Source organism: Microtus pennsylvanicus, chromosome 18, assembly GCF_037038515.1.
Source record: "Microtus pennsylvanicus isolate mMicPen1 chromosome 18, mMicPen1.hap1, whole genome shotgun sequence".
Lineage (NCBI taxonomy): Eukaryota > Metazoa > Chordata > Mammalia > Rodentia > Cricetidae > Microtus > Microtus pennsylvanicus.
The window spans coordinates 22,781,236-22,793,991 of record NC_134596.1 but is presented as its reverse complement, the minus strand read 5'-3'; the positions used below and the strand labels follow the sequence as shown (position 1 = coordinate 22,793,991).

Genomic DNA, 12,756 nt, shown 5'->3' with positions numbered 1-12,756 from the left:
CTCACCCTGTAGACCTGACTGGTCTTGAACTCACTAATTTTTATTTTAAGAATATTTATGTTTATGCGTGCATGTATGTATGTCAACCGCAAGCAGGCAGGAGCTACAGAGGTCTCAGATCCCTGGAACTGGAATTACAGACGTTTGTGAGCCTCCATGTAGGTGCTGGGAACCAAACCAGAATTCTGTAAGAGCAAGCATTCTAACTGCTGAGCTATTTCTCCAGGGACCCCATGTGCTTTAAAAACAAAAACCAAAACCTTGTATTTTATCTATATCATATAATTAGATACAGTGTATTCTAAATATTTTATGTTTTAAAAAATTTCCTGGGGCTGGAGAGATGGCTCAGAGGTTAAGAGCATTGCCTGCTCTTCCAAAGGTCCTGAGTTCAATTCGCAGCAACCACATGGTGGCTCACAACCATCTATAATGGGGTCTCGTGCCCTCTTCTGGCCTGCAGGCATACACACAGACAGAATGTTGATGGAGGAAGGTCATTGGCTAATAAAGGAACTGCCTCGGCCCATTTCATTGGTTAGAAGATAGGTGGGAGGAGTAGACAGAACAAAACGCTGGGAGGAAGAGGAAGTGAGGTCAGATTCCGCAGCTCTCCTCTCAGGAGCAGACGCTTCAGAGAGACGCCATGCCCCAGCTCCGACCCAGGACGGACATAGGCTAGAATCTTCCCGGTAAGACCGGCGCTACACAGATGATTAGAAATGGGCTAAATTAATATGTGAGAATTAGCCTAGAAGAGGCTAGATAGGAATGGGCCAAAGCAGTGTTTAAAAGAATACAGTGTTTGTGTAATTATTTCGGGGCATAAGCTAGCCGAGTCAGGCGGCTGGGGTGTTGGGGACGCAGCCCCGCCACCACTCTTATTACTACAGAATGTTGTATACATAATAAATAAATTAAAAAAAAATTTCCTAATTTTGGTTTCCATGCCTATTCTTGACTTGCAGCCTTGCATGGTTATGCAGTTGATACAGATTCCTAGATCAAAGATTAGCTGTTAGTTAAAGCTGCAGCATGATACTCTTGGGGAGTTCTCTGTCGATTCTTAGTCCCTTCATGACATTCTTGTAAATTATATTGATAAACTTAAAGCTGTAATTTAGTACCTTTAGAGACAGAAATGGGGAGAATTATAAGTCAGCTATTAATCTTGTAGATTTGTGCAAGTTGAGGTCTTCTTATTTACTTGCTCTAACAATGCACCATAGGTAAGAAGTTTGAATTATAGGGCTGGAGAAATCCTTAGTGGTTAAGAGCTTTTTGCTCTTGCAGATGACCAGGTTCAGCTTTCTGCACCCACACAATAGTTCACAATGTCTTTGTAACTCAAGTTCCTGGGGATCTGGTAACTCAAGTACCCTCTTATGGCCTCTGCAGATTCATTCACAAGTGTGGTATATATAAACTCATGCACACCCATACATACCTATATTCATAGGAACACCACCTCCACCACCAAATAAAACAAAGCCAAATAAAAAGTCTACCCAGATTTCAAGATTATATAAATGACAAGGTCTCTTTGTAACTCTTTTGAAAGGTTAAAGGTGGTGATGCCAAGTCTTCGTGTAAATCAAAGCGATCTCAGGGTCCTGTCCACATTACAGCAGGAAGTGAACCTATTCCCATTGGGGAGGATGAAGATGATGATCTGGACCAGGAAACCTTCAGCATTGTAAGTCGTGAAATAGAGGGGACTGATGCTTGGGCCCAGTGCTGTGCTCTGCCCTCCACAGGTGCATCCACAGATGTGGAACATTGTGTAAACTTGTGTATTGCTTATTATGTTTGCATACTGTATTTTGAACCAGAATAGTAGGATATCTTATATTCTTGTTTTTATGAGTATATGTGGACCCACATGAGTTTATATGTTCCACACCTGTACAGGAACCTGCAGAATTTAGAAGGGTTCTCAAAGGCATTTGGGAAATAGAAGTGTGCTGAATTGGAAGCAGAGCATTTAGAGATCCCATCTCGAAGAAGAATTTGCCTATTCTTCTCTGGTTTGTTGTTTATAGAGAAACTAGTATCAGTGACTAAGTTGAACAGTATTAGGGTAGATGATAACTCCCTGGATCATGCTGGTACTCTTATGATAAGGTAGAGAGGAGAAAGTGGCTACTGTGGAGGTCTAGTAAGAAGGGAATCTGACCTAGTCTGAAAGGTCTAAGAATTGATGTTTGCTTTGGGCTCCGAAAGAAGAGTAGAAGATAAGAGGGAGAAGTGGTGGTGGTGGTGGGGGGCGCAAATATGCCAGGGTGGCAGAGCATGTATGGTGGCTGCTGTGGCTCGAGTGGGGTTGAGACTGCCAGCTGGCGAGGAGGAGGACCATACCTGCTTCCATGCCATGGAGCTGAGCACTGACCCAGGACATGCAATTGTGTCCTCAGGGAAGGACTCTGTTTGTGCTCCCCAACTCTGTTCTTTGCGTCACAGCTCACTTCAGCACCTCCTTTGGTCTAAAGGAGAAGCTGTCTTCATTGAAATGTGAAAATACTGTCCTAGGCTGACAGAAGAGGGATTGACCCAGTTATGTGAGGTCTTTTGACCTTTCTGTGTGTACACTAAAACATCCTAGCATATGCATAGTTTTTCTTTGTAGTTAAGTCAGTTTTCTTAATTCTTAATTTCTTTTATTTTCTGTGAGCATTATGTTTTATATGAAGTTCACTTAGGTACTAGAAAGATATCAATAAATGAATGAATTGAATAAATGAACAAATTCATCATTTTCCTGTTCTTCCTTAGTCTGTTGCATATAAACAAACTAATATCTGCTGCTTCTGTGGTACTGGTTTTCCTTTTCTGTGAAATTGGCTTTTGAACCAAGGGTCTTGCTCATATTAGCCACATCTGTGGCTAAGTATGTTGACATGTTTGTAGCTGCACTGCTGTGGAAGCAGAGGCAGGAAGAGTACAAACCCAAGGCCAATTTTGGCTACATAGCACGTTCAGGCTAGCTGGAGCTACATGGTAATCTATGTTTTCTGCAGAATCACAATCACTTATGCTTTTTTGTTATTTTTACAGTCATTTGTAAGTATTTCCCAATTTGTAGTGTCTTTTTTTATTACATCTTAAAAATTGAAGTTAAACACTGAAATATGCCCACGAGTTTCTAGCTGAGGAAATGACCTGAGTATCGTGGTTTTGTTTTTGCTTTTTCATTATGATGATCATGGTTTTCAGGTTAAGCCTATAATACTGTTTTACATTTGATCTTCTTAGTGGCCACAGCCCTCTTGCAGATGAGGAAACAACATTCAGAGAGGCTAAGTCAGGTATCAAAGGTCCTCACGTAATCCCAAATATGGTGACGGCACTTGTTCCTCAGAGTTTCTACGAATCTGCACTTGTCCCATTTCACTGGTGTTACCCACTCCTATAGTGACATGTAGCATGACGGCGGGGTGTGTTTTCTTCAATCTCGAGTGTGTGGACATGATAATGAACTCTTTCTTGCAATGGTTCATTTACTCTGTTGGCCTGTTCCAGTGTAAAGAGAGGATGAGGCCTGTGAAGAAGGCACTGAAGCAGTTGGACAAACCTGACAAGGGACTCAATGTGCAAGAACAGCTGGAGCACACCAGGAACTGCCTGCTGAAGATTGGAGACCGCATAGCCGAGTGCCTTAAAGCTTATTCAGACCAGGAGCACATCAAACTGTGGAGGAGGTAACCCACCCTGGCCTTGAATCTCCCCAGTTTCATTTGACAATATGTGGGTGTGCTCTGTTTTTTTTTTTTTTTTTTAAATAGGCAGCATAGTCACCTAATAAAGCTTTTGGCAACAAAATTTAACTGTTGACAGCATAACTGTAGGCTTCAACTTCTTTTTCATGAAGTAAGCCATTTTGTCATTTTCTCAAGACCAGCCTTCTGATGTGGCAAGATTGTGCCATTAATTTAATTTATAAGAGGAAGAAGAAGATGACGGTGATGATGATGATAATCATCGTCTTTCTGGATTATTCTCAGAATATTTGCTTTAAACCCATAAGACATAGGAACTAGAATAATGCTTTACTCATCTCAGGTTAGTAGTTATATATTATTATATCTATTATAAAAAATTGGTTGGTTCCGTACTGTCTTAGTTACTGTTTCTATTACTGTGATACAACACCATGACCACAGGTAACCTGAGGAGGAGTTTATTTCAGCTTATGGCTCTCAGGTCACATTGCATTGCTGAGGGAAGTCAGAGCAGAATCCTGGAGACCTGAACTGAAGCAGAGCCAATGGAGGAGTACTGCTTACTGGCTTGCTCCTCATGGCTTGCTCAACCTGCTTTCTTTTTTTCTTTTTTTTTTTTTTTTGGTTTTTTTGAGACAGGGTTTCTCTGTGGCTTTGGAGCCTGTCCTGGAACTAGCTCTGTAGACCAGGCTGGTCTCGAACTCACAGAGATCCTCCTGCCTCTGCCTCCCTAGTGCTGGGATTAAAGGCGTGCGCCACCACTGCCCGGCATCAACCTGCTTTCTTATAGAACCCAGGACCACTGGCCCAGGAGTGGCACTTCTTACAGTGGGCTGGGCCCTCTCATATGTCAATCATCTATCAAGAAAATGGATGGGGGCTGGAGAGATGGCTCATTGCCTAAGAGAACTGACTATTTCCAGAGGACCGTGTTTAATTCCCTGCACCCACATTGTAGCTCACAGCTGTCTGTAACTCCAGTTCCAGGCTGCCTGACACCCTCACATAGATGTACGTGCAGGCAAAAACACCAGTGCACATAAAACAAGAATAAATAAATAAATGATTTAAAAAATATGTGATAGGCTTGCCCACAGGCAATCAATCTGGTGAGGACCTTTTCTCAACTGATATTCTCCTTTCCATAGCTGACATAAAAACTAGCCAGTAGAGGTAATAACACATGAAGTGAAAGAAAAGTTAAAAGCACATGAACGTAGATTCTCCATTTTCATCTCCTTAAAACTCCTAGTATGGGGAGGGAAATGGAAGGAGGTGGAAATTTTTAAGTTAAAAAACTCCGAGGGCTGGAGAGATGGCTCAGTGGTTAAGAGCATTGCCTGCTCTTCCAAAGGTCCTGAGTTCAATTCCCAGCAACCACATGGTGGCTCACAACCATCTGTAATGAGATCTGGCGCCCTCTTCTGGCCTGCAGGCACACATGGAGGCAGAATATTGTATACATAATAAACAAATAAATATTAAAAAAATAAAAACTCCTAGTAGTACTTTAGATTAAGACATTTTTTATATATATTTATATATATATAAATATATGTATATTTTATATGTATTAATTTATAAACAAGTTAAGTGGCCCTTATCAGAGATGCTTAGAATCAGAAATATTTTAGATTTTGAACTACTCATAAACATAATTAATGACATGTCTTGGGAGTGGAAATCAAATCTTATACAAAATCACTTTTATTTCCTATACACTTAATCTACAGAGCCTATAGGTATGCTTTTACAATGCATTTTGACTGTGACCCATCATATAAGGTTAAGAGTGTAACTTTCTTCTTGAGACATCAGTCTTGGGATTTTCAAAATAGGGACACTCAACGTGTATTCTGTTTAGATATTTTGAAAAAATGACAACTCTCTAAAGCAATAGTAACAATAGTCAAGATAGCTGCACGGTTTTGTAATTGAGCTACTCAGGATGATGAAACAGGAGGGTCAAATATCAAGACCTTCATGGGCTATAGATTGAGTTCAGGGCCAGACTGGCCAACCTAGTGAGACTCTGTCTTAATAAAAAGGAAAAAGGAAGTAGGCAATAGTAGTCCACGCCTTTAATCCCAGCACTCAGGAGGCAGAGGCAGGTGGATCTCTGTGAGTTTGAGGATAGTCTGGTCTACAGAGTGAGTTCCAGGACAGCCGGGACACAGAGAATCCCTGTCTCAAACTCACCCTCCCCCACCAGATAGATAGATAGATAGATAGATAGATAGATAGATAGATAGATAGATAGATAGATAGATAAAACAGGAAAAAAATGGGAGGACCAGACTGGGGATGTAGCTTTGTGACTGAATAAGGGCCTAGCATGTACAAAGCCCTGGCTTCAGGTCCCAGTATTAGAGGGAATTTTGAAAGGCTAATGTTTATTTCCATAAACTGTATTTACTTTGAGTCCATGTACTTTATGGTTAATGTATCTTTGTGGCCTACTTTAGTAGATCAGTTTTGAAGTGAAAAGTAGGTTTTCAGACCTCAGTCATGATGCTAATGATAGCATGCCACATACCCCTGACATACAAGACAGAGTTTTTGAAAAATCATTTCTTTCCTCTTAAAACGGTTTGCATTTTTTCCCTTTATGGAGCATAATCTGGCTTTGGTCTCACCAGGGCAGAGGATAGCAGACGGTCATCTTAGGCTGCCTCCTGTGCATTTGGGTTTGTTGCCATTTAAATGCCCATCACCAGCAGTAGTTCATTGAAAAGTCCTTGGTTGTTTAAAGTTCAAAGGCAACACACGCTATGACCTCCATAGAAACTATCCATCCAAAAGGTATGGAAACAGTTTTAGAAGTTGTGTTAGAAAATGCCTTACAGGGCTGGAAAGATGGCTCATCAGTAAGAGTACCTACTCTTCTTCCAGAGGACCCTGCATCCACATAGCGGTCCACAGTCATTAATAACTCCAGACCCTCTTGTAGCCTCCTCAGCCACCAGGCATGCACATAGTACACAGAGACACACTCAGACCAAGCACCCATAAACATAAAATCATAAATAGAAATTAAAAATCACAAAAGAATGCCTGCAGAAGGGTGGTCAGGGAGGCTGTCTACCTTGAACTGTGACTATAGACAAGCTAAGTGGAAACTCTTAATGAGCATAGTCAGAGCTTCAGCAGAGGTGTAAGTGGACAGCTAGGACATCGGGTGTGTTTAGGGCTCGGTTGGAATGTGCTCAGAAGATTGTTGTTCCAAGAGGCCTCAGTGAGCTAAGTGGCTCTCTGTCTGACACTATGTTTCCTAATCAGCGTCCTAACAGTGCAGCCATAGTGAAAGTGAGAAGAAACGTTGTTTCTGATTTACTGCTACTTCCAGGATCTCTCTGTATAAACCCCATTTTTGTGCCATTCCTGTGCTATATACAACAGTGCCATGCTAGGACAACGAGTTCCTGAGAGTTTGAAGGAAAAGAGATGACAGGCCTTAGTAGTGACAGCTGGGCAGAAAGCATGACAGTGGTGCAGGTTACTAGTTGGTTGTTGGTTCCAGTGTGGGAGATGGTGGCAGAGATATAGTGTGTGGCAGTGTCCTGTGTGTGGGCCAGGTAAAGGAAAGCTTACAGAACTGTACGTTCGGGGTTCCTAATACTGTTGACAAATCCCCATCTCAGTGTCAAACTCTTGACAGAATCACATAATGATATATTACTGATATATAAACAATATGTTATATATGATATACATATATATACATATATACAGCATAATGATATATAAACAAAGCAAAGACTTTTTGTTTTGTTTTATTTATTTATTTTGAGATAGAGTGTCATTTACCCAGGTTAGTCTCAAACTCACTCTGTAGTTGAGGATCTGAAGGTCACCGGAAAAACCTCCCTTGTGCTGGGATCACAGCGTGAGCTTGTACACCCAGCTTAGTGCAGGCCCTGGAGAACAGTTCCTAGTAAAATTCAGTAGCTGGGGCAGTGGTGCACACCTTTACTCCCAGCACTCAGGAGGCAGAGGAAGGCCAGCCTGGTCTACAGAGTGAGTTCCAGGACGGCCAGGGCTCCACAGAAAAAAATCCTGTCTTGAAGAAACAAAACAACAATAAAATCACTTTTTAAATTGTATAATTTACTAGTACAATTTTTCTTTTAGGAACCTATGGATTTTTGTTTCCAAGTTTACAGAATTTGATGCACGAAAACTACATAAGTTATATAAGATGGCTCATAAGAAAAGATCTCAAGAAGAGGAGGTAAAATACGAATCTAGTCCTAATTTATATAAGTGTATAAAGATAATTGCACATAAAATTCCCTTAGTTTTTGCTTTTCCCTGGGCTGGTAGTGAAAAATCTGAAGGATTGTTGATAGTAGATAGTCCACTGGCACTTTGCCTGTGTTTTACGTGGTTTCAGTACAGCCCAAACAGGTCACAGAGTGTGTTGTCTGTGATCCAAATATAATTTCATGCAATGTGATTTTTCATTTTACTAGCTGTTCTTAAAATTCTCCATGAGTTGCCAGACAGTAAGACTGTTATTTATTAGGTATAATAGCCAGTACATTAGAGGTGTTTTAAAGTCCTGACATGAATTTGTTACCCTGTTATCTCATGACCTGGAGCACTTATTTTCTAGACCCTCTCTTCTTCATTTATTTGTGTAGTTTGTAATGTGGCTAGTCCTAAGTCCCAGGATCCTAGGCGGGAAATCTATTCCTATTCTTAAACGGTCACGTATGTGTCATCCATCCAGTTTCTTACATAGAAGAATCCAAATTGCTTACTTAAAGGAGTAGACACTTGCAGTGCCCAGAGATTGTTGCTCTTTCATTTGAGTGGGGAGATGGGCATAAAGGTGACTTGGCTTCTGCTGTAGAGTCAGTTCTCGTGCAGACAGGCCCTCCTATAGGTCTACTAATCAGCCACGTGCTCCATGTCCAGATCAGACACTGAGGAGCAATTGTGAAAATTGTTCCACTTTTACTAGTGTGTCAGGTTTATGAACACTACTGCTATTTCCAAATTGTCTATAGTCATGCCAGGAACAGCATGGGCACTTAGAAGAATTTCTAATGTGAACTTAATGCATTATAGACCTGGGAATTATACCCTCTAATAGTTCATAATGTAATGCTATTTTGAAGACTATAATGTAGTGGTAATAGTATTAATATAGTAATTGTGTATTAGTGAAATTCTAAACATAATAAAATTTTATATTTATATATTTATTTATTTTTGTATATGTGTGTGTGTGAGAGAGAGAGAGACAGAGAGAGAGAAAGCAAGAGAGAGCACAAGCACAGGAGTGCAAGAGCCAGCTCTTACCCCGTGATGTTCAAGAACAACCTGTAGGAGTCTGTGGTTTCCTATCATTCCATAATGTGTATCTCAGGAATCCAACTCAGATTGTTAGGCTTAGTGATGCCTTTACCCATTGAGCTATCTCACTGGCCCCTAGTCATCATAGAAATCCGTGAAAGACTCCTGAGAAGAATAAAATAGTTGGGAAGTTGAGTTGAGGATCTACTCATAGTAGTGGAGGACTCCACAGAAGCTCAGGAAGCTGAGTGACAAATGGATCAATATCCAAGTGTGGGGAGTGAGTAGCTGTCTTGGTTTAGGGTTACCAGTGCTGTGATGAAGCACCATGCACAAAACAATCTTGGGGAGGAGAGGGTTTATTTGGCTTATTTTTCATCCTCATTGTTTATCCTCAAAGGAAATCAGGACAGGAGCTGATGCAGAGGCCATGGAGGGGTGCTGCTTACTGGCTTGCTCTCCCTGGCTTGTTCAGCCTGTTTTCTTATAGAACCCAGAACTACCAGCTCAAGGACAGACCCACTCACCGTGGGCGGGGGCCTTTCCACATTTATGATTAATTAAGAAAATGTCCTACAGGCTTGTCTTGTGGAGGCTTTTATCTATTGAGTTTCCTCTCAGAAGACTTTAGCTTATGTCAAGCTGACATAAAATAAACCAGCACAATAATTCTTCAAAATTTGTCAAAGAATAGATCATGCTTCTACATCTAAGTGTTTAATTTAAGGGAATAATCAAAGGTTTAAGCATGTTTATAATGGGAATGACTGTAGTCCAATAGTAGTGGGAGGATTATGGTCATGTATTCTTACTGAAGAGTACAGTCAAGCAGTAAATGAAATATGGTAGTATTTAACATCACGTAGGGGAAGATATTTTCATAATGTGCTAAATGAACAAAGAACAGAACAAATTAATATTTGTTTTCTGTTCTTTATAGACAAAAAGCCTTAGATATGGACCAAGTTATTTAATAGTCATTTTCCTCATGATTAGCTTTTAAACCACTTTACACTTGAAAACTTATTTTGAGAATTTTACTTGGGTGAAGGAATGGTATAGCTGGAGGGTCAGGTGTCTGGCTTGAGGACTTTAGTGTACTGTCTCTTTCCATTTGACAGCTGGCAGTTCTTAACTCTAGTAAGCCTTGAGAGCTTAGCAGTCATGGCTTTTTGTAGCCTAGAAAGTCCTCTGAAAGTGCCAACTTCCTGGCCACTTGAATAGGCTATGTACAGGAACACCTGGCAAGTTTTTTTTTCTTTTTTTACACGGGGGCTTGTTAGCAGAGGTTTGTTTTCTGTGGTAATCTAACAGCCAGGCAGCCCCCTGTCAGGCTGTTGGAGCTGTGGAGCTCAGCAGAGTTCGCAAGCAGTTTTGGTAAGACGTCACTAAATGACAGCTCAGAAGAGAGGAACAAGATGGAACTGTTTAGGAGGGCATCTTTATTCTGCTCTCAGGAGCTAAGCCGGGGTCCTAAGCTTTTCTTTTCTTTTCTTTTTTTCTTTTTTCTTTTTTACTCTGCCAGGAACAAAAGAAGAAAGATGATACGCTTGGTGGTAAGAAACCATTTCGACCAGAGGCCTCTGGTTCCAGCCGGGACTCTCTGATGTCTCAGTCCCATACCTCACACAACCTTCATCCTCAGAAGCCTCATTTGCCTGCCTCCCATGGCCCACAGATGCATGGACATCCAAGAGATAACTACAGTCACCCCAACAAGAGACACTTTAGTAATGCAGGTAGGCCGTTAGATAACTTTTAAAGAGGTGTCCAAATCCCCAATCATTTCATTTTCCAAGGACCTTTGTACTTTCCCCAAGACCTTCTTGTCTCTTCTTGGTTTTTATAAAATACGAAGTAAAGATCTAGAAGATTAAGGGTCAGCTCTAAGTTAAGGGGATCACAGGTACTTTAAAAGGTAATGGGTGAGCCGGGCGGTGGTGGCGCACGCCTTTAATCCCAACACTTGGGAGGCAGAGGCAGGCGGATCTTTGTCAGTTCGAGACCAGACTGGTCTACAAGAGCTAGTTCCAGGACAGGCTCCAAAACCACAGAGAAACCCTGTCTCCAAAAACCAAAAAAAAAAAGGGTAATGGGTGGGGCTGGAGAGATGGCTTGGAGGTTAAGAGCACTGATTGCTCTTCCAGAGTTCCTGAGTTCAATTCCCAGCAACCACCAGGTGGCTCACAACCTTCTGTGATGAGGGCTAGTGCCCTCTTCTGGCCTGCAGGCAATACAGGCAGAATACTGTATACATAATAAATAAATAAGCCTTTTTAAAAATAAAGGTAATAGGCAGACTTATAGAAAAACTTATATTCTATGTACAAGAATGATCACTAATTAAGAAAATGTCCTACAGGCTTGCATAGGTGTATAAGGTGGGCATTTAAACTGCTAATATTGAGTTGGTGACAAAGAGATAACCAGATAGAAAAAATAAGCAGTGGAAGGACTGGTTAAAAAATGGGGGACGGATGGATCTAAATAGACATTTCTCAAAAGATGGTGATGAACTCTTGAGATGCCCTAAATTAATGTATAGGCCAGACAGGGAGGGCCTTGATGGAAGAAGATGATTAAGTCAGTCGAGAGGACTGCACCCATTCTGTGCTGAGTACCCATGGAGCCACACTGCATTTCGCTTTGGAATCAACCAGACCAGGATGTATCAGAGACTTTGTTTATGGACTAATGTATACAAGATGCTGCCATCTGTATTGACCTGAGTCTTTTTCAGTAAACAACATAGGTTTGTTTAAAAAAATACGATTTAATGTCCTCAGATTTCACTATAAGTAGCCTTAGGTCCAGTGGACATTTTCCCAGCTGCTAGAGTCATGCTACTGGTGGCTCAGGGACTTTAACCTGTGACCTGTCCTTTGACCCTTAGATAGGCATCTGAACCTCAATAAGTCCTTTATTTCAGAGACCTGTTAGTCTCAGGTTTGTCTTAATAAAGGTGTATAAATGGCCAACAGGTATATAGAAAAGCACTCAGCATTATGGGCCACACTCTTACCAAAGAAACACAGTGTGGATAAGGATGTGGAGAAAAAGGCAGCCTTTATCACAGCCATTATAGAAAACACAAGTAGGGTTCTCAATAGCATTAAATATAGAACTCTCATATGACCTACAACTTAAGTGTATCAAAGGTATCAGATCTCACGGTTTATTAATGCCAAATACTTTTTCACAAGAGTAGCACATGGAATCAGCTTAAGTGTCCGTCAGTAGTGAGTGGAAAAAGAAAATGTGGCACCTGTACCCAAAGGAATATTAGTTACCTGCCTCTCACGACACAAAATCATGTGTTAACTCAGTTAGCCATTGCATACATATTATACAATTAACATGTATTTTAAGACATATACAAATAAGTATATAATTTTTATTTGTTAATTTAAAAAACTTGAAATTTAGTTCTTTGAAACAAACCTTATAAAAGAAGAAGGAAAGTAGATTGTATTAAATTTTGGAGATTTGTTTAGAAAAAAGGAGAAATGGCTAGGCAAGGTGGCACACCTCTTCCATCCCAGCACTTGAGAGAAAGGCAGGTGGATCTCTGAGTTCAGGCCAGCCTGGTCTACAAAGTGTGTCCAGGACAGCCAGAAATGCATAATAGAGAGACCCTGTCTCCAAACAAGCAAAACAAAAGAAAAACATAGAAATCAAACTCAAGATGACTGTGGTGGAATCTGTAACCCCAGAACTAGAGAGACTGAAGCAGGAG

At 40.9% G+C, this 12,756-nt stretch overlaps 1 protein-coding gene across 6 annotated transcripts in view; it reads left to right on the top strand.

Moving 5' to 3' along the window:
• Positions 1–12,756, top strand: part of Chd2 (chromodomain helicase DNA binding protein 2) — a 113,184-nt gene that overhangs the window by 89,325 nt on the left and 11,103 nt on the right. For all 6 annotated transcript variants that reach the window (XM_075952233.1, XM_075952237.1, XM_075952234.1 and 3 more), the window contains 4 exons: positions 1,562–1,696; positions 3,520–3,698; positions 7,851–7,950; positions 10,546–10,759. In XM_075952233.1, coding sequence (XP_075808348.1) covers positions 1,562–1,696; positions 3,520–3,698; positions 7,851–7,950; positions 10,546–10,759 — 628 coding nt within the window. The remainder of the gene's footprint in view (positions 1–1,561; positions 1,697–3,519; positions 3,699–7,850; positions 7,951–10,545; positions 10,760–12,756) is intronic.